Genomic DNA, 24,282 nt, shown 5'->3' with positions numbered 1-24,282 from the left:
AACTCGCTCTCTTCTTTCCCCGTCAGCAGAGGCGTCCCCCTTCAGGGAAGTGGCTCCGTTGTTTTATTTCTACACTTCAACACCTCTACATCCACCATACTTTCCCTCACTCACACCCGTCACTACTGACTTGACTGATTTTCACACGACATGCTTTGTTTTACGTTCTATTTAGATTTATTGCTCATCCTTTGTTAAAAATAAATGACTTTGTTATATTTTCAACATGGTGTGTCTCCGTATTTGTCATGGTCCAAGAGCCAGATCGTGACAGTCACAACATATTTTTAAATGTTTCTCGGCAGCTCCCTGCAGCTGCTCACACCAATAGAAAATGTGTTTGCTTGTATAATAAAGTACATATAAATTGAAAGTTGACAAAAGTTAGCTAGTCGCTAGCTTGCTCCATTAATTGATACATATGGTTGATTATATTTTTCTAGTTGTTGAGGCAACACAATCAGCACACTATGAGAAGATAGTGATAAAATATAGTAAGAAATGTTGAGCACAGAACAAGGAAAATAAAAAGATTTACCTCACTTTCTCTGGATGACAGAATCAATTTAAAAGGTATGTCTGACCGTAAAAGTCTTTTCCATTAATGGATGCTGAACTGTGAGGATACATGAAGATATTTCTTATTAAAAAACAACAGAAATTAATGTAGCAGTTCAGCACACATGAGGAAATATGTATGGCTGAAAAAATGGTGAATCAAATTGATAATCAAAGCACATATGGAAACTGTGGAATAATTTATAGTCCACTATTTGAAGTTTTGTTCTTTAAAACAGTGAAAAAAAGATTTGTACTGTAAAAACAAACAAACCAGGGGTCCTCATTAAAGACACATCCTAAATCTTTTCCCATTACAGACTGAGGTTTTCTAACTTTAGATTGTTTTACCTATAGTCAGGATTCAGACTTCACTGAAGCATCCAAGAAGCTAAAATCAAACATTGTGAGTCCTCACTATAAAACAGCACAGACCTGATTTAAATTTAAAAATTATATTAGCCTGCTGTGGCTGCTCAACAACTGCATCTTTGGAAAAAGGGGAACCCTAAATATATGGTAGGAAGATTATTATGACCTTTTACAGTAATTAGTACGGGTGATGTTCTCCACTGACAACGTTCTAGTGACAAATTATCATTAGTTACAGCAATAGATTGTTTAAACATGGACTTTGTCTAATTTCTATTTAAATGTATGTTTCTGTCCTAACCACGTACCATTGCTCCTAGATTTCCAGACACACCAGGACAAATGGACAGAACGTAGAACATTTCAGTGGAGATATTTACAACTCACTACCAGAGAATCATATGGCCAAAGGCAGAACTGTTGGGGTGTAAAATAGGCACATTGACAGTTATGTTGTTTGTGAAAAGTCTGTCCAATGGCACAGTCTATGTTTGATTTAAAATCAAACCAAAGGAAAAGTGATCCTCATGATACATCGTCAGAGAGGTCTCTTGATGCTTGATGATGAACTTTCACTGGTTGATCAGTAACATTCCCAGGTGTCAATACACTGTAAAGAAAAGACAAATCCACTTTGGTCAACTGCTCACCATAGTGTAAACTTGAGTGATATCTTAATGTGTACCTTTTAAGTCCCACAGATTCAGGAGGAAGTGGCTGCACTCCTCTGTGGCAATAAGCATTTATCATTTTGTGACTGTGCAGAAAATAAATAACATATATATACAAAACTATGTTCATAAAACTGCAGGTGCCCGCGCAGTGGCAGGGGTTATTAGCCTAGTTATCTGTTTTACCATCATGGTAGTTGCAACTGCTAGAGTGGGAGGTCCATTGGGTTCTGCTTCCTGCATCAGCTGAGCTAGTTGCTCTCTCATCAATCTGGGCCTTCTGCCATAGCCAGCAGGTACAGGCTACGCCATGAACCTCCCACCCTTTAACTATTAACTATTCTTATACGATAAACACTCCTAAGTGAAAGCGGTTTGTGCTTAATTTTAGACTCAAATTATATGTGATGTTACCTTTTCATAATTGGAGGTTGGACACTAGTTTCCTGTGTGGATCATTTGGATTATTGTAGCCGTTGTTCTTGATCCAGCTCGTAAGGGTGGTACAGTGGTCTTCTGTCATGACTCCTCGAAGCAGGTTGAAATACGTATTTACCATCTTTAGACTGACTTTCTCAAAACTCTTTCCATAAACGTCAAGCCTGGTTTTAGACTTCTGGTTGTCCTGAAAGTCTTTGAAGTTCTTGTTGCTATTCAAGTTACTTCTCGGCATTGAACCAAGGGTCATCACTTTGAAGGCGCCCACAACATCATCCATGCTGATGTAGGTCGCTAAGCATGTTCTGAATTGTTTTGATTTTGTACTGGGAAACTCAAGATGCACCTCTTTTGGCACATAAACAGCTGGAAGTTCACGGCCATGATATTTGTGCACATCAGGAATCAGGTTGGGATCCAGAGGAGATGAGTTTGTTCCCACTTTAAGAAAGGCTGTAGCTAATATGCTATTCTGGTTCAGTTTTCTAGCTTCTAATAAACAACTTACTGGTGGCCAGTGATCTGCATTGATGAACTGTCCAAGTCCGGGATTTAGCTTTTCATTTTTTTGCAAATCTTTGTAACGTCCTACTTTTCCAACCTCTTGCTGAAGTCTCTTTTTGCTTTCTTTAATTTTGTTGTTTCTTCCTGCTCCCTCTGCCATGTACCAGTCCCCTCCTCTGATTGCTTCAGTCCACTCTTTGCGCTTGATGAAAGGCTCCCATTGGCCTGGATGTCTGAGGAGAGTGTCGGCCTCCACAGATCGGAGGCGGTCTGCTTCTAAAGCGATCTCTTCTTCACTGGCCTCTGGTTTCATGCCTCGTGCCAAAGCGTGAAACAGGCAGCTCTTGCTCTCGCTGTCTATGTTTACTGTCTGGTTATTGATGCGCACGTCATAATGGCCGTCTGGGTGTTGGACACTCTTTGGTCTGTAGATCAGTGTCACAGTTTGACTGGTGGCTTTAGCTCCTGGGCTCAGCTCCTGCATCTTGGTAAGTCTGCCATGGCTGTCCTCTGTTAGAATAACAACCTTAGTCCCAGTGGCTTCTGACAGGACTCTGATATCGAGAATGGTGCCTGCAGTCCCCTCATTCAGGATCTTTTCAGCATGTGATTCTGAGTGTATTCCTGCCTCTCCTGCAGGTTCAAGTTTAGCATTCGGGTCTCCTGGCATGTATGAGATGTATCTGTTGTTCTGTCCAGCTCTGAGTTTTTCCTCTGTTCTGTCACTCTTTAAGCCAGTTCTTACATAACGGCGAATGACGCCATTTACTTTTCCTTGAACACGAGAAACAATGTGACTGGAGAACTTCTGGTGGAACACTTCTACCAAAGCATCAGCCAATAAAGCACTGATGGTGTCGGCCAAGTCCTGCTTGAATTCTTTCAGCATCTCAGCATCTGAAGCAGACAGCTCATTTACCTTCACTTTTTCTGACGAAGCTTTGTTTTCGTTAAATATATTCAGCTGTTCATGGAGGTTCGAGAAAAACTTGCTGGAGATACTGTGCACTGCACTAATGGCAGCGACTGCCAGTGCTCCTATGTTGACAGCTGTCAGAATTCCACGTACAGTTCCTCTGGCCATTGCTATAGCGTTGTCAATCTCTGTAAAGGATGAGCTGAGCTTGTTCTGCCAGCTGAGGTCAGCATAGATATGCTGTACAGCAGTGTTGCTTAACTCTCTGAAAATGGCCAGCAGCTCACTCTTTCTGTTCTTGTCCTGCAGGAGATCATGAAGCTGCTTTTTATCCTCAAGGTGTGAGAGGACGATGGAGTCTACTAATGAAGCCAAGGGCTCTTTTTCCATGTTGGATTTCACATCTTCAACAATTCCCTTTTTCACCTCATTTTTGATGCTGTTCAGTATTTCTTTCAGTATTTTCTCTTCTGCCTTCCCAAGTCCATACATCATGACTTCTTCTACTGTTTTTTTAGCAGTAAGTTTTACGGCATTCTTCATGTTTGTCTTTGCAACAACACTTAAACCTTCTTTAGCCTGACTGGAAAGAAACTTTGGCATCGCCTTCAGCTGTTTGCCGAATCCCTTAATTGACATTTTAGAAGCTTTGAAGCCCTTTGCAATCAGTTTTCCAACTCCAAACCCAATGAGAGATACACCTATAGAAATGGCTTTATCTATAGCCCATGATGTCCAGCTGAATTCTCCAGTCACCATGGCCTCTATGCCAGTGATGCAGTCTGATATTCCTTCAGTGATGAGTTCCATGCCGACTTGAGCAAATGTCCCAAATGTAAATGCAGTGAGCAGTGCTCCTCCAATAATCTGCAGAACTCCAAGACAGAACACCAGCAGACCTTCCCATGAGAAACGAGGCTTCTCTTCCACAGAAAATACATATTTCAGACCTTGACTGTAGAGGTTGTAGGCTTCCACCTGGAGCTCTTCATCAGCAGTCGACACCAGGGAGAACATTGGGGATTTATTGACTATTGCATCCCTCCCTCTTTCTTTGATCTCATCCAGCTTCTGGATGGCCTCACTAATGTTTTTATCAAAGTAACTCAACATGCTGCACTTGGTTGTTAACTGTTTTTCAAGGCTGGTTTGGTTACTGTTGGCTGAGTGTGCAGAGGACATCTTTACAAACTGCAACAGACCACGGATTGTTCACTGAGATACTTCAGAGACTCCTGAGCCTTCTTTAGATCATCTCTGGCCTTAGTCAGGTAATCTGCTTTCTGCTGCTTTATAGTGCAGTATGCATGACTGTAAAAAGCTATGGCTGCCCAGCTTTCATCTTGATTCATGGCCTTTTCAAATAGCCTGGCGCTGACGTCCCATTGTTTTTCACTCAGCGCGACATTTCCAAACGTGATGTAGTGATAAATGCTAGAACACGGTGAAGTCTGACTTTGAGACTGACTTTGTGCCAATGACAAATCAGCTTTCAAACTCGTTTGCAATTCATTTCTCTTCAGCTGGTCAATTTCCTCTGATTTTGTTTGCAACCATATCCCCCAGAACTCATTCATGATGGCAACAACAGCTCTTTCCTCTTCTCCATCTGTCTTCTTATAAACATCTTCAAGAGTTTTGCAGTACTCTGAAAACAGGTCCTCTCGCAGTTTCAACTCAGTGACATCGTTCATCATGTGATTTATCTTTTCTGCTGCGAGTCTATCCCTTGTGCTCTTAGCTTCCTCCAGAGAAGACACCGTCCTGAAAGACTGGTGTTCAGTGGACGCGATTATCTGAGCAGATCCAGGTTTCCCTTTACGAGCAGTTCGACCAAAAGCCTGGAGTTCCACTCTTGTGTTCTCAGAGAGGAAGGAGAGGATCACAAATAGTCCTCCATTGTTGTTCACCTGTTTGGACACTTTTATGTCTGTGCCACGCCCGGCTAGGTTTGTGGCAACAATGACATCACCAGGTAGCAGCTCCCTTTCTATTTTGCTCAAACTGTCTTTGTCGCTGCGGCAGTAGAGAATGATCTCACCTGGGATGCTGCTTTTCAGCTCTTCGTAGATCTCTTTGGCTTTGTTGATAGTTTCACAGATCACCAGGGCTGCTCTTCCATCTCTGTATGAATTTGGGGAAATCTGAGCCATAACCACACGTTTTATTTCAGATTTCCACTCTTCAGCTGAGGTCTTCAGAGTACCTTTGACCTCAAATAACTTCTTCCGGTCAAATGTTGGCATTTTGCAGGCAGACAGATTTGGATATAGCTCCTGCAAAAACAGAATGTCTGCTTTGCTCCCAAGTGTCCCCGTTGTTCCATATATTTTCCCATGGTACTTTTCAAAAAAGGAGATGTTAGACACGTAGTTTGTCACTGTCGAAATTGTGCTCAGTTTGATTTGGTGTTTAATCTCAAGAAACTGCTGCAGACCATCCCCCCATTTCTTATTCAGTTCTATTATACCAGTTGACCTGAAATTCACTGGACAGACGTTGTCGTTTTCTACAACATATTCCCGTCCTTGCTTCAGTAGCATTGCCAGAAAGGCATTCTGAACCCACACTGACACTTTCTTCTCCACCAGATTCTTCAAGAATCCAGGAATGCTGATTTTGTCTTTATTGTTTGTACATGGGGTGTACTGAATCTTCTCTGAGATTAATTCTGCAATGGGCTTGATGAGAATTTCTTCTGAATCATAGAGAGTACAACACAAGCCTTCCTCCAAGACAAGAAATTTAAGCTCTGGAATGTCCCTGTTGTTGTACGGGCTGCGTTTTCTAAGACGGAGCAATCCCTTGTCGTCTAAAGTGTAAACAGTGAAACCATAGGGGACATAGTCCTCAATTTCTTGGAAAAACTCTACCACAGCATCCTGACTCACAGTTTTCAGTTTGATCAGAAGTTCATCCTTTTCACTTTTGTAGGTATCATCTGTAAATCCACTTGGCACAGTGTTGGTTTCTTCAGCGATACGTAAAATGTCCATTGGATCATTAATGTCAGTTTCTTCTGTGTCTATTGATTCAAAGATGGCCTTGAAGAATGAAACAGGAGGACCCCGGACAAATGTCTGGTCTCCTGTAGACAGGAAGCCGTACTGGCTGACGTGGCCCCAGATCATGGCCAGGATGATGTTCAGGTGCTGCATGCAGACCATGGGGCTGGACAGGTAGGTCAGCTGCACTCCCTGATCCAGCAGCAGGGAGTCCACTTCGTCGATTATGATGCACTGATAGCTGCGATCAGGCCTCACATCCTTCATCTCAAATATCTGGCGAAGGTGATCTGCAGCGAAGGCTTCGATAGTGCCATAGACCACGTCCTTCTGGTAGCATTCTTTGCGATCTTTATCTTGGGTTTTATTTGTGTTTGTGTCAGCTGTCAAGCCAAAGTACTTGTAGAAGTTGGTCCATTCTTCTGCATCTCTTTGACATAACACAGAAGAGCTGGACACCACATCTACTTTTTCACCCCTAAGCGCACGCAGCACTGCAAACATTGCTATGACACAAGACTTCCCTTCTCCAGTGCCCATCTCCAGGAGAATCCCAGTGTCAGACAAGGCCAAGAGGCACCAGCTGATCATCTGGGTGGTTCTGGGCCACCACTTCCCTTCAGCCTGGCACAGGTTTACAGCATTGCATAAGACTGCCAGGACCTCCTGAAGGTCTTCTGTGTCCGTGCTGTGACTCAGATTCCTAGCTCGCTGTACATCTGTGTGGTTTTTAATTTCACCGGTTTCGATCAGGTTTGTTACATGAGTTACTACACTGTATGATTTACTCAGTGTTTGTTCATCGATGTCTTTCATCTGCCGTATTTCATCAAACAGAGTGTCAAGGCTTTTTGTTTTCTCATCTCTCAGGCTATTTTCTAAATGCTGGATCAGATTCTCAGTTCTAGTTGACTCAAGAGTTTAAGGAGAGATTGGTTGTCCTTGTCTGTCCACGTGGAAGACACCTGATACGTTGCCATCAAGTGTAAAATCTTCATGATGGAAATACAGTCTTCATCATGATGGTGGTCAGTTAATGCTCCAATGAGGTTTAAGGCCTCCATGGGGGACCAAAGTCTAAGATTTGAAACCATCTGGAAGAGTTCCTTGATTTGTGCTGTTGAGTCTTGGAACTGCTCTGCACAGTCAAATAAAATCTCCAAACACCATTTGCCTGCAGGAGATGTCCTGTTTTTCTCAGCTTCTGTTTCTCTAGTAACCACTCTCAGGAGATTCTCAAGAAAGGTCAGAACAAAGACCTCATTAGAAGGAAGTTCCTTTCCACTAACTTTCTTTGAGATGGTGATGATTTTATTGCCAGTGTTTGTGTCGTTGTTTAGGTTGGTGTGGAGCACCTGAAAAAGAGCCTTAAGAAACTTGTGTCTCAGTTCCATATCCTCACTCTGAAATTTACCCATGATGCTTTGCAGGACCTCTGCAGCAAACACCAGGGAATCATTGTCCTTGAGCCTAGAAAGTTCCAGATTATGAGAAGAACTGAGACTTTGTTGTTCAATGATAAATCCACGTCTAAGCTGAGGGTTCCCTGTTCCCATCCCCTCGATGCCGTACTGAAAGTAATCAGAGATGAAGTCACTGATGGTACCGTACACAATGTCTGCTTCATAGACCTCCCTGTAAGATGCATTTGTTTTCTTCATGTTTGTGTTGAGAGAGATTCCAAGGTGCTTGTAGAAGTCAGACCACTCCTTAGTTTGCTCCTCTGAGGGAACATCAGCGCTCAGCACAATGTCCAGTTTGTTTCCCATGCAGACTTGTGTGGCTGCAAACATGGCTGTGACACATGGGTCTTCTTCCACACCAACCAGTTGTAGCTCTCCACTCTTCTGAGTCAGCACCAACGCACACCACCGCAGCATCTGCCTCACTGTGGGCCACCAGCCTTTGGTGTCAAAAACTGCTTTGCAGAGCTGAGACAGAGACTTCTGGAGGTCGTCTGCATTCAAGGGATCACGTGTGAAGGAATCTTTAACAAATGGTGCATCTTTAGGTGCATTTTCTCCTTTCTTTTGTAAAGATATATGTTGGGCCTTTTTGCCTTTATTTGACATGAAGTGAAACAGGAAATGAAGGAGTGAGAGAAGAAAACACACGCAGACATGCAGAATCGTCCTTGTACGTTGGGCAGGCGCTCTACCAACGGAACTAACTGGGCCTCCTTTTGGTGCATTTTCTGCGTACTGCAGGACGCCAGTGGTAATGTTTTTTATCATATCAACCACAGAATCATCCAAATTCCATAACATCTTCACTTCTGCTAGAGCTGCAGGTAGACTGCTCTCATTGTTCCTTCTGAGAGTATTTAGGAAATCCTGATGGAATCTCTCAGGGCCAGCAAAGTCCAGAGCCTGGACGAGAGTGTGTCCGGACTCATCCGTCCACTCTGGTGATATGTCATAAGCTTGCACCAGCTTAAGGACTTCAGTTATTGAAACATCCTCTGCATATTTCTGTGACAGTGCTTTGAGCAGAGTCACTGTCTCCGTTGGGGTCCATTGGTTTCTTTGCACAAGTCTGAGGAGCATCTCAGTGGATTCTGAGTGGGTTTCTTTGCCGGTTAGATGTGTGAGTGTGGATAAGAGAAGCTTCAAGCACTGGATTTCCATCTTTAAAATGAACACAGAGGCTCTTCCCACTACATTCTGCAGTGATGATGCGAGGGTGCTCAGGAATTCTATAAGACAGAGGTTCTCAGTGGAAAGCTTATCTCCAGCCCACTGTTTGGCTATGAGGACTGCGTCAGTATCAGAGCTGCTATAGTCAGTGAAAAAGTGCATCAGGTTCAGGTACAGGGCTTGAGTCAGCAGGAGACTCTCAAAAGCATTGCGTGCTGATTGGCTGATGGAGTCCACCAGGGACTGCACCTGATTGGAGATGCTTTGTAGGGGAACTCCCTCGGGGATCTCCAGAGACAGGGCACACAGCTCTGTGATGAACACCTGAGTGTGCTGCAGAGTGCTGAGGGACGGGGAGCACTGATCCATTCATCAAACAGAAGTTTGTCCAGGACTGACAGGATCTCCCGCTGCTGGTCTGCTGTCAGCTGAGTGAGACTCAGATCTGGAACAGGGGAACTGCATTTCTTAGAGAGGATTTCTAGAAGCTCATCCCTGCCGGATTCATACTTAGCCTCAAACTCATTCAGATGCCACATCTCAACATCTCGCTTGGACTCATATTCTTCTGAAATGTGGCTGCTCTGTTGTTTCTCATGCTGCTCTTTGGATCGTTGCTGCGATTCTTGTAGTCTTTGATCCAGTTTTTGTCTCTCCTCTTCTCTTCTCCTCTCTTCCTCTCTCTGTCTCTCCTCTTCTCTTCTCCTCTCTTCCTCTCTCTGTCTCTCCTCCTCTCTTCTTCTCTCCTCTTCTCTTCTCCTCTCCTCCTCTCTCTGTCTCTCCTCCTCTCTTCTTCTCTCCTCCTCTTTACTCTTTTCCTCTTGATCCCTGATTGGCTTATTAAAGCAATGTGCACACTCAAACATAAGATTAAAGCCAACTGGTCTGTAGAATTCACCTCCATTGTACACAACTACATGCTGCCCATGAACAGTAGTTATGCAACGATCAACAATGGTCCATCGAGGCATGACTTTACCACACTTGCAGCATTTCCGGCTGAATAATGGTAGTAATGGTAGAAATGGTGGTAATGGTTTGTCTGATTGTGCGTTCCCCATTTTGTTGATTTATTCAGCAGTTAAATGGTGATTTTCATGTGCAACCTGTGTTTTCCTGAAACATTAAAACACATACACTGTTAGACATTTCTGTAATTTCTACAGTTAACATATCACCCAGTATAATACTGTATATTCTCTTTCCGGTAAATAACTGTAATTCCCATTGCATTATGGGAATTTTAGGTGACGTCAGACACCATATCCGGTGGTTTGTAGCCCCACTACAGTATAAATTAAAGATGAGTAAGAGATATAGCAAATAAAGAAAGAGCTATGATTTATTATAGTAACATCATTGCAATATTATAATTATTTCCACGCATGCCTTCAGGTGGATAGGTTTTTTCAAATTTTATTTAGGATGCCAGTTTAAAGGTTCAGTGTGTAAGTTTTAGTGACATCTAGTGGTTGGGGTTGCGAATTGCACCCCTTCCCCTATCTAAGAGAATTGTATAGCTACGGTGTCTGAGAAAGGACAAAAGATGTCATCTATGAGATAGCAGAGAGTTGCCAGTCAACAAATTAGGTTTCTTTAGATAGATATATTAAGACAGTTATATTTACTTAATTATTCAGTTAAAACTTGTGGGTTTTATTTGAATATTGTTGTTACATTAATAAACAACTGCCACATCAAGAAATGAAGTGCTACATGATGTCTCATACTCCTGTAATACAGTATTTTACATCTTGGGAGGGTTGGCTCATCTGGACTAACATACCAAAGAAAATGAAGAACATCTCAAACACTATCACATCTAGTGACCACTGACAGATAACAGGACAAATAAGCTCACTGTTTCTGCACCAGAGTCCATTATAAACCACATAATACATGAAGTTTACAAAGGCATTGTCAGGTGAGGATCAAGGCTTCTCTCGATTTGCTTAATTAGATAAGCAATCTGCAACATGTCTTTTTAATTTTTTAAAATACAATAGAAACACAAAGTAGTACTGACAGCCATAATTTCAGCTTGTTGTAAAACAGTGCAATGTTTTTAATGGGCGTTTAACATGTGAAAGTACAAATTACACATTTGTGTGCACAGTGGAAAAGCAATATCCAAAAAACACCTTTTTTTAATGCAAATTCTGAAAGTATTCATTATTGGTCACTTGATAGGCACACGGTCTTGTTATATCTCACCATTAGCAGTGAAAAGAAATATATGTTTTCCACCAGTAAAATGTGAAGCTTAGCTGCTGATTTTAGTCACAATCTTAGTTTCATTCGCGGGAGAAGAACTACATGAAATTACAATCTGCTGTCTGATCTGAGCTTTGATGCTGGAAGCTGCCTTCTCAGCTGATTGTCTCACGAACGTAACCGACAAAGCCAAAACAGAGCGCTGGAGAGAGAGAGAGAGACTACATGAAACTAATCCAACAACATATTTTACACCACAAGCTAAAGCACAGCGCTGGTGAATAAACCAATCCAACTAACCTTACTTGATTTTTCTCAGGGCAGTAGAAGTTTAGCTGGCTGATGCTTAGATGCTCTAAGCTAACGGCTAACCTAGCTTACGATTTTATTGCCAATATTGCCAATTAACGTTACTGATAAGCTGATTGTCTCGCTAACTTAACCGGCAAAGCTAACCTACAGGCTGAAGAATAAATAGGCGACATGAAATTAATGCAACTACATGTTGACAGACACCTCACCTCTCTCAGTGATCATGGCCAGATTCAAGCTAAAGCTATCAAACAACAGCTTTCATTTGCATTGCTAAAGTCTGACAAACTTAACTTTATTACCTGTCCAGCAGAAAACAGACAGAAAATATCTGTCCCACATTATAGCCTTCCATCTGGAATATCCACAACCCTGATTTCTGCTGTCAGCTGTTTGTATCTGTCCTATGGTCCAGACTAGGTCTGGCTTCATGGTGTTTGATCCACAGGCTGTCGGCTCTCGTGCTAAATAACACGTGTGCTCGTTCACCTGTCCAAATGTCACTTCTTTTCTTAATTCTAATAAACCAGAAGACTACTCAGAGACTATTATTGGGTGTGAATGTTGCAAGCATGCACATCCTATGTTATTGCTAAAATTTATTTTCGTATTATTCTTCCGTCACATTTTTTTGGACCTTAACTAGTCCCACAGCTTTTGACGTAGAAACTCTGTTCAAACTCAAGGTTTTCCAGCTCAATGAGGAATGGGGTGCTATTACTTTTGTAATTGATACCTTGAATACTTTCCAAAATATTCAAGGTTTTCCAGGAAAATTCTCCCATTGTAAGTGAATGGAGAGACTGTCAAAATCCTCCTCATACCTACTCCACTTTGAAAGCTCACCAGTTCAGCATACTTTCAGCTACAGACTTGATTTAAACTGTAAATTGGCCACAAGAAGTTAATCTATTAATCATGTATTCAGCTTTTTGATATGTTTTATGGTTTGTTCACGGTCGCTGTCGAAGTTTTATGCTTTTTTTAGCTCTTTTCTGAGTTTATAATGGGTGTGACATCATCACTACAGTGTAGCAGGCTCGCAAAATCTTCTTAGATTTTTCTCTTTAACTCGCTGGCTTGACCACAATTTTAACTCTTCATGCATAATTTTACACCAGAAACGTACTAAATTTTTTTGTGGTTCCTCACATGGGCTTTTTAAATCCCTCGGAGTTATAGATTTGCCTCTGTGTCCTTCCAAAGGACAAGCGTGACAGTCAAGTCCTTCATTGGAAGCCATTATAAATTCAAATTCAGTCAAAATTTCTGGAGCAGAGCAGAACATACCAGTTTTTTAGCTCGCTTCTTTTTACTTTATCCACACAAAAAACACATCACATCGTTCAGAAATGCCTTGTCAGGTCATTTTGCCGATAAAACCTATAGTTTTGTCTCAGTGGAGGTTTGTTTGTCAGAAAGTCTCAGAAGGATTTTCCTATCTGTCTATTGTAGAGCTGGTTACCTTGGTGACGTAAGTTAGCTGATTAAAGATCAAAGGACTGGGTCCTCTGTTCTGATTGGTGGACGGAAGTTAAGCTATTTTCTGAACACCTGTTTGTGTCCTCTTCACTGAACACACACACACACACACACACACATTAATACACTGACAGACACAACACACACACAGAGCCATCAAAGCATGGAGCTTTAAACTTTACTGAATGGGAGTACACATTTATTATGTACGTGATCTCCACCATCGCGGCCGCCGTCTTGGTTCCAACAGACGTAACTCGGGAGTTTCCCTGGCGACTTGCGGTGTTATGAAAATAATTGATCCTGTTGGCTTCTTTTTTGTGGAACTTCCGGGTTCTGATGGATTACACCACCAGAAAAACCATAGATAACCTCCTTGTTTCAAGTCTCCGTCTATCCCGTTGAAATACTGGTATTTTGAGCAAACCAAAGTTTGTCGGTCGTCTCGTTTTTTGCTGAAAGTGAGTAAAAACATTCTTTAAACTGTAATAGACATTTAGTTTAGTTGCTAAACTACAAGTGAACGAATTTTCAATGAATTTGAACGGAGTTTTATTGCCCGCAAAATCTGCTTCCATTGGCTAACAACGTAAAAGCACTGCAGGGTCACACCTTTTGCTTTGACTTCAGTGGAAAACTAATAGAGACAAAATAAAGTGACCACTTTTGGCTGTCAAATGACCAGTGTGTTTTGCGATTATTGAACCAATAAACATGGTCTTGGTATCATTTTAAAGGATATTTCAAGCTGTTTCTATCTGTACAATTTGTTTTAGCATTTAACCATGATGAAAATTTAGTTCACTGTGTCGCCGCAGGCGCACACACACACACATATTAAAGGAGACTTATTAGGCTTCTTATATTTTCTGTCTTATCTATAAGCTTTCAGTGTCAGATGTTCATGTGAAACATGGCCAAAGCTCTACTCTTGGCTCTTAATGATGTGATACAGAGCTGGTTTTCCATATATTTGCCTGCAGCCTCAATAACAACTGGCAAATCCTATGCTTAGTTTGTCTCTACCGCTGAGCGGCATAATCATCCTGCTTCAGGATCTTGGCCAATCAGAACACAGTGGGTTTTTGTAGGGGGGGGGGGCTTAAAGAGACAGGAGCATCTACTGCTGCTTGTTTAAGACAGAAGCTGAAATGAGAGCTTGCAATGAAGTTTAGCAATGAAGTTTAGCAATGAAGTTTAGCAATCCAGTTTAGCGTCAGCCTTCAACAGCCAGCATTCACACCGCAATTTCTCTAGAAATTATTATTTTATTACTAGTTATTATATTATTTTTCCCTCTTCTTCTTCTACGGACGCATTTATTGTAGTGACAGGCATCAACACTGCCAGAATTACACAAGGAGAAGAAGAACACCGTGGTGATGACGAAACGCACTCTGTAGCGCTGTTTGTCCTTGTCGGCTATGGTAGAAACATGACAACAAAATACAGCAACCTCCATAGAAGGCGGCGCCCGCAGTTATGGAGACATAAATACTCATTCTAAGTTAATAAAACGGTTCACACCACTGAAAACTTAGTTATGGATCTTATATTGCATTTCTGTCAGTAGATCCTCAGAAATATTACACACTGAACCTTTAAAGAATGGAGAAGTTGTTTACAAATGTCCGCCAGTATGTTTTTTTAAATCTCTTAAAACTGGAAAAATACCAGATGACTGAAAACATGGCAGTGTATTACCAGTTTATTAGAAAGGAGCCTGTACTGGCCCGGGTAATGACATCCCTGTCTGATCAACTTACCATCATGCCTTACAAACCACTTGGACTTTTTTGAGGAAGCTACAATGAGTGAAGTTCGTTGACTGGTAGAAAGTAACAGAACAGGGTCCTGTATGAAGGGCTTAGTGTTGGATCAATCTTTTACTTATCTACATAAGTGATCTTAAAAATACCAAACGCTGCAGACGATGGAAAAACAAAGAGGCTAGCTAATGCTAGCTCTGCATGTCTCACAGGTGTCTTTTTATCTTATCTGTTCAAACCACTCCTCCATGGTAAGGCTTCCCAAGAGGTCGAAGTTTACTTTTGGAGTGTCCATTACTATTAGTTTCCAGCTAGGCAGTGATTTAACATTACTTCACTTGCTACCCTTTTTATAACATTTGATTTTAACCATGCAACAGCCTCAGAAAGGCTAAATAACATCAATTTAAGGGCTTGTGTCTGGCAGGGTGCTGGGAAGAAGCGCTGGTGTGTTGAGAGAGAAAAACATCTTAAACCCATTTACTTTCACTTGTTTTAAATACTGAGTGAACAGGATCTTCTGAAACCAACTTGTTTAGATGTAAGATTTCTTTCAAAATAAACTTTTGATCAAATATGTGGACTTTCAAATTTTATATTAATTGATACCTCTTGTTCGTTAGTGTTCCTCGCAGTTGTAACAGCTGTCATTATGGTCGTTGGAGACACCCGAGGCCAAGTCTGATCAGCCGTCGTTAGTCACAGGAGGCCAAATGTGAGCATTTGTTTCCTGGGAAGGGATGAAAGGACAGCACTGTCAAGTGGGGGATCAGTGGTGTCACAAACCTTGTACCCTGTTAAGTGATGGTTTCTCCATTCATGTGTAAAAGGTCACTTTTAAACTAGCTTTTTCAGTCCTGATATAAAACAGATGCCTGGGCTTTGGGTTTTGGCTGATGCCAAGAAGGCTACTGATCAGATACCAGGCTAAAATTTGTAATGTCTTCCTCACAGTGAGGAAGAGGAGACACAGCAATTACTGACTAGTCCAACTGTATGCACAGAAACGTCTGTCTAGCAGTCTTATTTTACAAACCTCTCGTCAATGTCTTGGTCGCCGCTTTTTCTCAACTTAGCTTCCTTTGTCAGAGCTCTGTCTATTTGCCTCTGCTATTAGCTAAAATTACATTCATAGAGGCTGCTGAGCCCAGATACACTCACCTAAAGGATTATTAGGAACACCTGTTCAATTTCTCATTAATGCAATTATCTAATCAACCAATCACATGGCAGTTGCTTCAGTGCATTTAGGGGTGTGGTCCTGGTCAAGACAATCTCCTGAACTCCAAACTGAATGTCAAAATGGGAAAGAAAGGTGATTTAAGCAATTTTGAGCGTGGCATGGTTGTTGGTGCCAGACGGGCCGGCCGAGTATTTCACAATCTGCTCAGTTACTGGGATTTTCACGCACAACCATTTCTAGGGTTTACAAAGAATGGTGTGAAAAGGGAAGAACATCCAGTATGCGGCAGTCCTGTGGGCGAAAATGCCTTGTTGATGCAAGAGGTCAGTGGAGAATGGGCCGACCGATTCAAGCTGATAGAAGAGCAACTTTGACTGAAATAAGCACTCGTTACAACCGAGGTATGCAGCAAAGCATTTGTGAAGCCACAACACGCACAACCTTGAGGCGGATGGGCTACAACAGCAGAAGACCCCACCGGGTACCACTCATCTCCACTACAAATAGGAAAAAGAGGCTACAATTGGCAAGAGCTCACCAAAATTGGACAGTTGAAGACTGGAAAAATGTTGCCTGGTCTGATGAGTCTCGATTTCTGTTGAGACATTCAGATGGTAGAGTCAGAATTTGGCGTAAACAGAATGAGAACATGGATCCATCATGCCTTGTTACCACTGTGCAGGCTGCTGGTGGTGGTGTAATGGTGTGGGGGATGTTTTCTTGGCACACTTTAGGCCCCTTAGTGCAAATTGGGCCTGGTTTAAATGCCACGGCCTACCTGAGCATTGTTTGACCATGTCCATCCCTTTATGGCCACCATGTACCCATCCTCTGATGGCTACTTCCAGCAGGATAATGCACCATGTCACAAAGCTCCAATCATTTCAAATGGTTTCTTGAACATGACAATGAGTTCACTGTACTAAAATGTTGCTTGCTTGCCTAGCTCTGACTTGGGTGGCAAGCTAGCCAACAAACGCTAAACAGCAACTGACACAAGAGCACTTACAGTAATATTATGTCCCAGTGTGATTTCTAGTTTGCAAAAATCAACTTGGGATTTAGCGCTAGCAGCTAAACCTCTGTCTGATTTCGACAACTTTAATAACACAGCCAAACATCAAGCAAGCACAACACCACACAGACAAAAGACACAAGAACCCAGCTAATAAGTTCAGCTCTTTTAGCTTACATCATCCAGTAAAAGCCAGCCATATTTGCTCTTGTCCAGGTATATACGTTTCTCTTCTTCTTTCTAAAGCTTGCTTTGAGAAGAGTCCAAAAATACTATGTTTGCTCTGCTAGCAAAATGTTTGGGTCTACCTGCACACTGCTGAAGCTGGCGCTCTACGTGTGTAATTGAGGGGATTAAATCGGCCCCAGATTGGGCCCCTTGTCACCGATACCCAATCCAGCTATTTGAGTCCAGACGATATCTAATATCAGTATCAGAATGGTACATCCCTAATTCAAAACATCCCTCCTCCTCCCCCTCCACGTTAGATGTAAGTAAACTGCTGAGTCTTGACCTGAAGCGTTGGCCCTTCTGTGCATCTGTGATGTGGATGTTTAGTTTCCCCAATATACAGGTTTGCGCATTCCTCATTCCACTGGACAGCACATACTAGATTGCTTTTGGATTAATTGTTTCTGGATTAATATTCCTGCTGCATTATTGAGTATGGTGTATCTTACTGCGGCAGATGTTTGAGGTTGACCTCACTTTAACTCGTTTACATCCTGTTGGGTGGTTTCATCTACAGCAGTGCATTATATTGTTTTTAGCATTGCAGTCCTGTGAGAACCATGTGTCTCTAAAAAGTCGGAAAACTGTTCGTTTCCAGTTTTGTTACTATCTAAAGGGGGGTTAAAATTGTTTATTCAGCTGAAGGAGGATCAACACTTCATCCTGCAGTTTATTATAATCTGGAGACACAAGGTTCTCCCTGGATGGGAAGGGGACGAAAACCTATAACCTGAAAAGTAACTAAAGACAAATGTCAGACAAATGTTGTGAAGCAAAAAGTACAATAATTAACTCTAAGTTGTAGTGCAGTAGAAGGAGAAAGCAGCAGAAAATGGAAATTCTCACTGTAATATATTTGATGGTATTAACTACAGCCCGACAGATTTATCGTTTTGCAGATATTATCGGCCGATATAAGCCACTTGCATCTGCATTTCTAACAGCCGATATGACTATTAAAAAACAGAGTCTGATCCTTCCCTCAGGGTATGAGTGTTGCATAGTTTGCCCACCAGAGGGCACTCTGCTCCTCTGTTTAACACTGCAGCACCACAGAACAAAATCAGCTGACCGCGGTCAGCTCAGAGCTGGTTCTGCAGAGTTATGGTAAGGTAGAATGCAGGAATAAAGGTCTGTAAAGACCCAGAGGGCCCGACAAAGGCTTTGTCTGGAGGGCTGACCAGGGACAAACTCCTGGGCCACTTTTTTTGCCTGTCTGTGGAAAACAAACCTGTGCCAGGAAGTGTGCATGTGTCTCTGCTACGTGTCCATCAACAATTGAAATTGAATTGATTGTATTTTAAGAGGAAGAGGACAGAGGTCACAAGAGGAGTAGAACAAACTGAGGAGGACGAGCTTGTAAGTTGTATGGATAGCTAGTAGACATAGTAAATTCTAAAACTCACGTAGTAAAAAGACTTTGTTATTCCAATGGCATGTCATCAGAGTTTGCATTGAAGACAGTTCTGTGTTCAAACATTTGTTGCAGGGAGAGTCAGGGCCCAGTGAGACACAGGAAACATCAGACAGCTACTTCAAGTATAACAATAGTTAGCTAAATACATTTGTACTGCGGCTACATTAACTAGCAGCTGTTCCATAGTTTTTATGGTATGTAGTCGGTTTTGTTCTAGTTGTATTAAACTCCCTCTCTGACCCTTCCCTTGGTTTATGAAAAGCGCTCTGAGATAACTGTTGTTGTGATTTGGGGCAATATAAATAAAACTGAATTGAATTAAATAGTTTCAAAAACAGAGATCAATTTAGTTACTTACTGTGTGGTCAGTTAAAAAAAAAAAATTACTGGTTGGAACAAAACAAAACTGAAAAAGTGAGGAGAGTTTTCAAATGAAATCACAGTAACGTCATACTGAAACTGAATTAAACCTTTTAAACATACTAAGACTGAATCAAAGAAGAACAGTCTTCCGAGCAGAGTAGACTAAAGTACATGGTTATAGTTCCTGCTACGAGCCTTGTGGGGCAGCTCAGCTTTGTCCGCCGGCTCTACTGCAGTCGACTGGCTGCTGTTTCACCGCTGTCTTCTTTAGAGGAGCCAGTCTCAGACTCGGTTACCTCCTGCATTAGGAACTTCTATCGGTGCTCCATCCACTTCCTGGTCCACAGTGCCGGAGAAAGCGAGGAGGCTATCTATGCCTCTTTTTCCAGAAACACTATATTACTATATTAGAAATAGTAAAATGTGAGTGGTCTTACCGAAGCATTGTTGAAGAAGCTTTGAGTATCAATTGAAGAAGTCAAAATACAAAGGTTCTCTAATAGATCCAAACTATTTGGATTTGAAGAAATCAGCAATGCAAAAACACCAAAAAGGAAAATGAGAGCTTCCAGTGTTACGTCTGCTTTTATACAGTGGAGCTGAAGAGAGTTTCAGAATGACATCACAGTAGGTGGTGTCCAGTGACCTAGTCATACTGAAACTGAAACTGAAACTGAATATTTATTGGTTATACAAAACAAATGTGGTTATTTTGTTATATTTATACTCAGAAAGAATACTAAAGCTTATTTCTTATTAGGAAATGAAACTTTTAATAAAACAAAAAATATCAGATTCCTCAGAAGCAGGGTGAAAAGTAGGTCATTCAGGAACAGCTGTCTGCTGTATGTCTGCTGCTCTCATGTGTGAAACCAGAGCCGTTTCTGCAGACTTTGGCTCCAGGGACCGTTCAGTTTCTCTGCTAAATGTCACATTTAGTCAAATCATGGAACAACAACTTTTCTATTTGGACCCAAACACTGGACACGAAGGCAGAACAAGTACAGTTCTATGGTTTTTAATAAAGAGTGTACAGACTTACAGGATGGTGAGTCAGGCAAGATGAAACAACCCAATTACAAGTCCAGTATCAGCAAATAAATCCAGAAAGGCACAGGCAACAATCCAAAGTCAAGAAGTTCAAAATCAGGCAAAATATTGGAAAGTAAAATGATGCCAAATTGATTGAAAATGGACAGACTAAAAGTCACAAATAGATATTACAACTTGTAAACACAAAACGCAATCTATAAATAGATTAAAAATCCACTAAGTCCTCATGATCTGCAAATGTAGATCAAGATCTACAAATAGATTAAATATATACAAATACACACATCATGATTCATAAATAGAAATCAGTGACTTGTACTTGACAACCAGAATTTGAATGAATGCAAAGTGTTTGCTTGTGCATGACGGTCATTATATGTTTGTAGATTGTGTTGCATTTGTTTTCAGAATTTCTGTTTCGCTGTTTTTCCCATTAAAAATTCTACAAATGCCCTCTTCACAATTTACAAACAAACACAGTCTAAATTGTACAGGTGAAACTCAAAAAATTAGCATATCGTGCAAAAGTTCATTTATTTCAGTAATTCAACTTAAAAGGTGAAACTAATATATTATATAGACTCATTACATGCAAAGTGAGATATTTGATATAATTTCGATGATTATTGCGTACAGCTTATGAAAACCCCAAATTCAAAATCTCAGAAAATTAGAATATTACATGAAATAAATTTTTTTTTAAAGGATTTTAAATACAGAAATGTCAGCCCTCTGAAAAGTATAATCATGCATATGTACTCAGTACTTGGTTTGGGCATGAATTACTGCCTCAATGCGGCCTGGCATGGATGCTATCAGCCTGTGGCACTGCTGAGGTGTTATGGAAGACCAGGATGCTTCAACAGCGGCCTTCAGTTCTTCTGCATTGTTCGCTCTCATGTCTTTCATCTTTCTCTTGGCGATGTCCCATAGATTCTCTCTGGGGTTCAGGTCAGGCCAGTTTGCTGGCCAGTCAAGCACAGTAATCCCATAGTCATTGAACCAGGTTTTGGTACTTTTGGCAGTGTGGGCAGGTGCCAAGTCCTGCTGGAAAATGAAGTCAGCATCTCCATAAAGCTCGTCTGCTGAAGGAAGCATAAAGTGCTCTAAAATGTCCTGGTAGACGGCTGCGCTGACTCTGGACTTAATAAAGCACAGTGGACCAACACCAGCAGATGACATGGCTCCCCAAACCAACACAGACTGTGGAAACGTCACACTGGACTTCAAGCATCTTGGTTTGTGTGCCTCTCCGTTCTTCCTCCAGACTCTGGGACCTTGGTTTCCAAATGAGAATCAGAAAAGAGGACTTTGGACCAATGAGAAACAGACCAGTTCTTTTTTTCTTCTGACGCTGTTTGTTGTTCAGGAGCTGCTTGACAAGAGGAATCCGACATTTGAAGCTCATGTCCAGGACCCGTCTGTGTGTGGTGGCTCTTGATGCCTCAGTCCGCTCCTTGTGAAGCTCCCACACACATTTGAATGGCCTTTTCCTGACAATCCTCTCCAGGCTCCGGTCATCTCTGCTGCTTGTGCACCTTTTTCTTCCACTTAACTTTCTATTAATGTGCCTTGATACGGCACTTTGAGAACATCCAACTTCTGTTGCAATTATATCAAATATCTCACCTTGCATGTAATGAGTCTATATAATATATTAGTTTCACCTTTTAAGTTGAATTACTGAAATAAATGAACTTTTGCACGATATGCTAATTTTCACCTGTATTTTCAAACCACACAGAGTGTGTGACTACGATCCACACGTGTAGTCAGCCAATCAGGGGTATTGCTTCAATGTGATGTCACGTCCCCTCAATAAGCCCTTTTCTAAATAAGAGCTGACACTTCTTGGATTGGTGAGCTCACTGCCAGTTGCCGTTGCCGGTGTCACAGCGCCGGCAGGCAGGCAGACCCTCTGCAGACAGAGCCTGGGCAGCGCTGGGGAAGGACGGACCGACGCTGGGATGTCAGGTCAGCGGTCGCTCGAGAGAGAGAGAGAGAGAGAGAGAGAGAGGGTTTATTAGTTTTTTAAGGTGTTTAAGGTCTAATTTTTGAACAGATTACACTTGGAGATGAAATCGTTTACAATAACATGTTGGAACATTCGAGGTCTGAGATCATCAGCTTTTGGTTTAAAGAGCAGAAATCCAGATTTTAATAGAAAGTTAAAGACTCTGACATCATAGTTTTACAGGAGACATGGTGCAGAGAAGATGTTTCCACTGGTCGTCCTCACGGCTACACTGACATTATTATACCATCAACAAAAAATCCCACAATAACCCAAGGCAGAGATTCAGGAGGCCTGACTATATGGTGTAAATCAGAACTGAGCCAGTCCATCAGTTATTAAAGAAGAAGAAGCTAATATATGGTTGAAAATGAACAAACAGAGCAACATGTCTACATGTGTGCCATCTATATACCTCCATCAGAATCCCCTACTACAACCCAGATACTTTCTCTATTCTTGAGGAGGAACCATTATAAAACCATGGGAAATGTGTTAATCTGTGGAGACTTGAACGCTCAAACAGGGGAAAGAGCTGCAACTATGAACACCCAGGGAGACAAACACTTACCTGGAAGCACCTGCTTCCCCCTCCCTGAATGTCCTGCTAGAAAGAGCTTTGACAAGCTGACTAATACAAGCGGTATGCAGCTTCTACAGCTCTGCCGTACGCTGGGTCCGTACAGAGTCAACGGCGGGCTACGAGGGGACTCTGTGGGTCCGTACAGGGTCAATGGCGGGCTACGAGGGGACTGTCTGGGTCTGTACATGGTCGACGGCGGGCTACGAGGGGACTCTGTGGGTCCGTACAGGGTCGACGGCGGGCTAAGAGGGGACTCTGTGGGTCCGTACAGGGTCGACGGCGGGCTACGAGGGGACTCTGTGGGTCCGTACAGGGTCGACGGCGGGCTACGAGGGGACTCTCTGGGTCCGTACAGGGTCGACGGCGGGCTACGAGGGGACTCTCTGGGTCCGTACAGGGTCGACGGCGGGCTACGAGGGGACTCTCTGGGTCCGTACAGGGTCGACGACGGGCTACGAGGGGACTCTCTGGGTCCGTACAGGGTCGACGGCGGGCTACGAGGGGACTCTGTGGGTCCGTACAGGGTCGACGGCGGGCTACGAGGGACTCTCTGGGTCCGTACAGGGTCGACGGCGGGCTACGAGGGGACTCTCTGGGTCCGTACAGGGTCGACGGCGGGCTACGAGGGGACTCTCTGGGTCCGTACAGGGTCGACGGCGGGCTACGAGGGGACTCTCTGGGTCCGTACAGGGTCGACGGCGGGCTACAAGGGGACTCTGTGGGTCCGTACAGGGTCGACGGCGGGCTACAAGGGGACTCTGTGGGTCCGTACAGGGTCAACGGCGGGCTACGAGGGGACTCTGTGGGTCCGTACAGGGTCGACGGCGGGCTACGAGGGGACTCTGTGGGTCCGTACAGGGTCGACGGCGGGCTACGAGGGGACTCTCTGGGTCCGTACAGGGTCGACGGCGGGCTACGAGGGGACTCTGTGGGTCCGTACAGGGTCGACGGCGGGCTACGAGGGGACTCTCTGCCTCAGTTCTTGTCTTCATATAGCCTACCCATGTTTACTTTTATTTCTGTGCGCTCTATTGCATTTCTGCTCTCCTTTCTCTCCAAACATGTCTTAAGCTGGTTCAATACTTTTAGACTGAAGCTTCCATTTTGCAGGAAACCCATTTCAACCCACTTATCAACTTGTCCCATTAATGTAATTTCATAGCTGGTGAAGATAATCTGGGAGTGGATTCAGACTCAGTCCTCACTTTACTCTGAATCCATAGTCCAGTCTCTCTAGTCAGTCTGTACTCGGGTCCATAGCAATATAACAAGCGCTGCAAACCTAACTTATCAGCTGGAAACCCCAAAAACCCTCAGACACCACAGAGAAAACCAGGACACGTCTGTCCGCGGCCACTTTGATCCAGATCTCTCCACCTACTTGCGCGTTTACAGGTGACTAGAGGATCCTGCAGATCACTCAGGCCGAGATATAAAACACTTCCTTCCCTCTGTCTCACTCTCTCTTCATCTTTTCTCTCAATTATCTACTCATTTCTCAGCGTGTAAGTTCTTTTCCTTTTCTTTCTGGAACGGATTGAAGATC

At 42.7% G+C, this 24,282-nt stretch overlaps 2 protein-coding genes and 1 long non-coding RNA gene across 3 annotated transcripts; all 3 read right to left on the bottom strand.

Moving 5' to 3' along the window:
- Positions 1–203: 203 nt before the first annotated feature.
- Positions 204–4,651, bottom strand: LOC119910911. Its single transcript, XM_038729759.1, has 2 exons — positions 2,016–4,651; positions 204–1,540 (listed from the first exon to the last, which is right to left on the bottom strand). Exon 1 carries the CDS (start codon positions 4,639–4,641, stop codon positions 2,020–2,022), a length of 2,622 nt encoding a protein of 873 aa, XP_038585687.1. The 5' UTR covers positions 4,642–4,651; the 3' UTR covers positions 204–1,540; positions 2,016–2,019.
- A 2,703-nt stretch (positions 4,652–7,354) lies between these two features.
- On the bottom strand, positions 7,355–9,450 carry LOC119910774. The gene is made up of 2 exons (XM_038729583.1): positions 8,656–9,450; positions 7,355–8,481 (listed from the first exon to the last, which is right to left on the bottom strand). Exons 1-2 carry the CDS (start codon positions 9,260–9,262, stop codon positions 7,355–7,357), a joined length of 1,734 nt encoding a protein of 577 aa, XP_038585511.1. The 5' UTR covers positions 9,263–9,450.
- An 8-nt stretch (positions 9,451–9,458) lies between these two features.
- On the bottom strand, positions 9,459–19,649 carry LOC119910927. Its single transcript, XR_005445718.1, has 3 exons — positions 19,524–19,649; positions 15,487–15,607; positions 9,459–10,216 (listed from the first exon to the last, which is right to left on the bottom strand). It is a non-coding gene; the product is annotated as an uncharacterized LOC119910927 (long non-coding RNA).
- Positions 19,650–24,282: the final 4,633 nt, after the last annotated feature.

The sequence above is a fragment of the Micropterus salmoides genome, unplaced genomic scaffold, assembly GCF_014851395.1.
Source record: "Micropterus salmoides isolate LMB-PRFRI ecotype aquatic unplaced genomic scaffold, ASM1485139v1 Ms_hic_scaffold_19, whole genome shotgun sequence".
NCBI lineage: Eukaryota > Metazoa > Chordata > Actinopteri > Centrarchiformes > Centrarchidae > Micropterus > Micropterus salmoides.
Note: the sequence above shows the minus strand (reverse complement) of the source record. Positions and strands in the feature narration are given on the sequence as shown.

Coding starts and splice junctions, on each gene's coding strand:
- LOC119910774 (XM_038729583.1), bottom strand. CDS start 9,262: ATGCACTTTTTCACTGACTATAGCAGCTCTGATACTGACGCAGTCCTC. Junction 8,482..8,655: donor CGTCCTGCAGTACGCAGAAA/ATGCACCAAAAG, acceptor AGAAAGGAGAAA/ATGCACCTAAAGATGCACCA.
- LOC119910911 (XM_038729759.1), bottom strand. CDS start 4,641: ATGTCCTCTGCACACTCAGCCAACAGTAACCAAACCAGCCTTGAAAAA.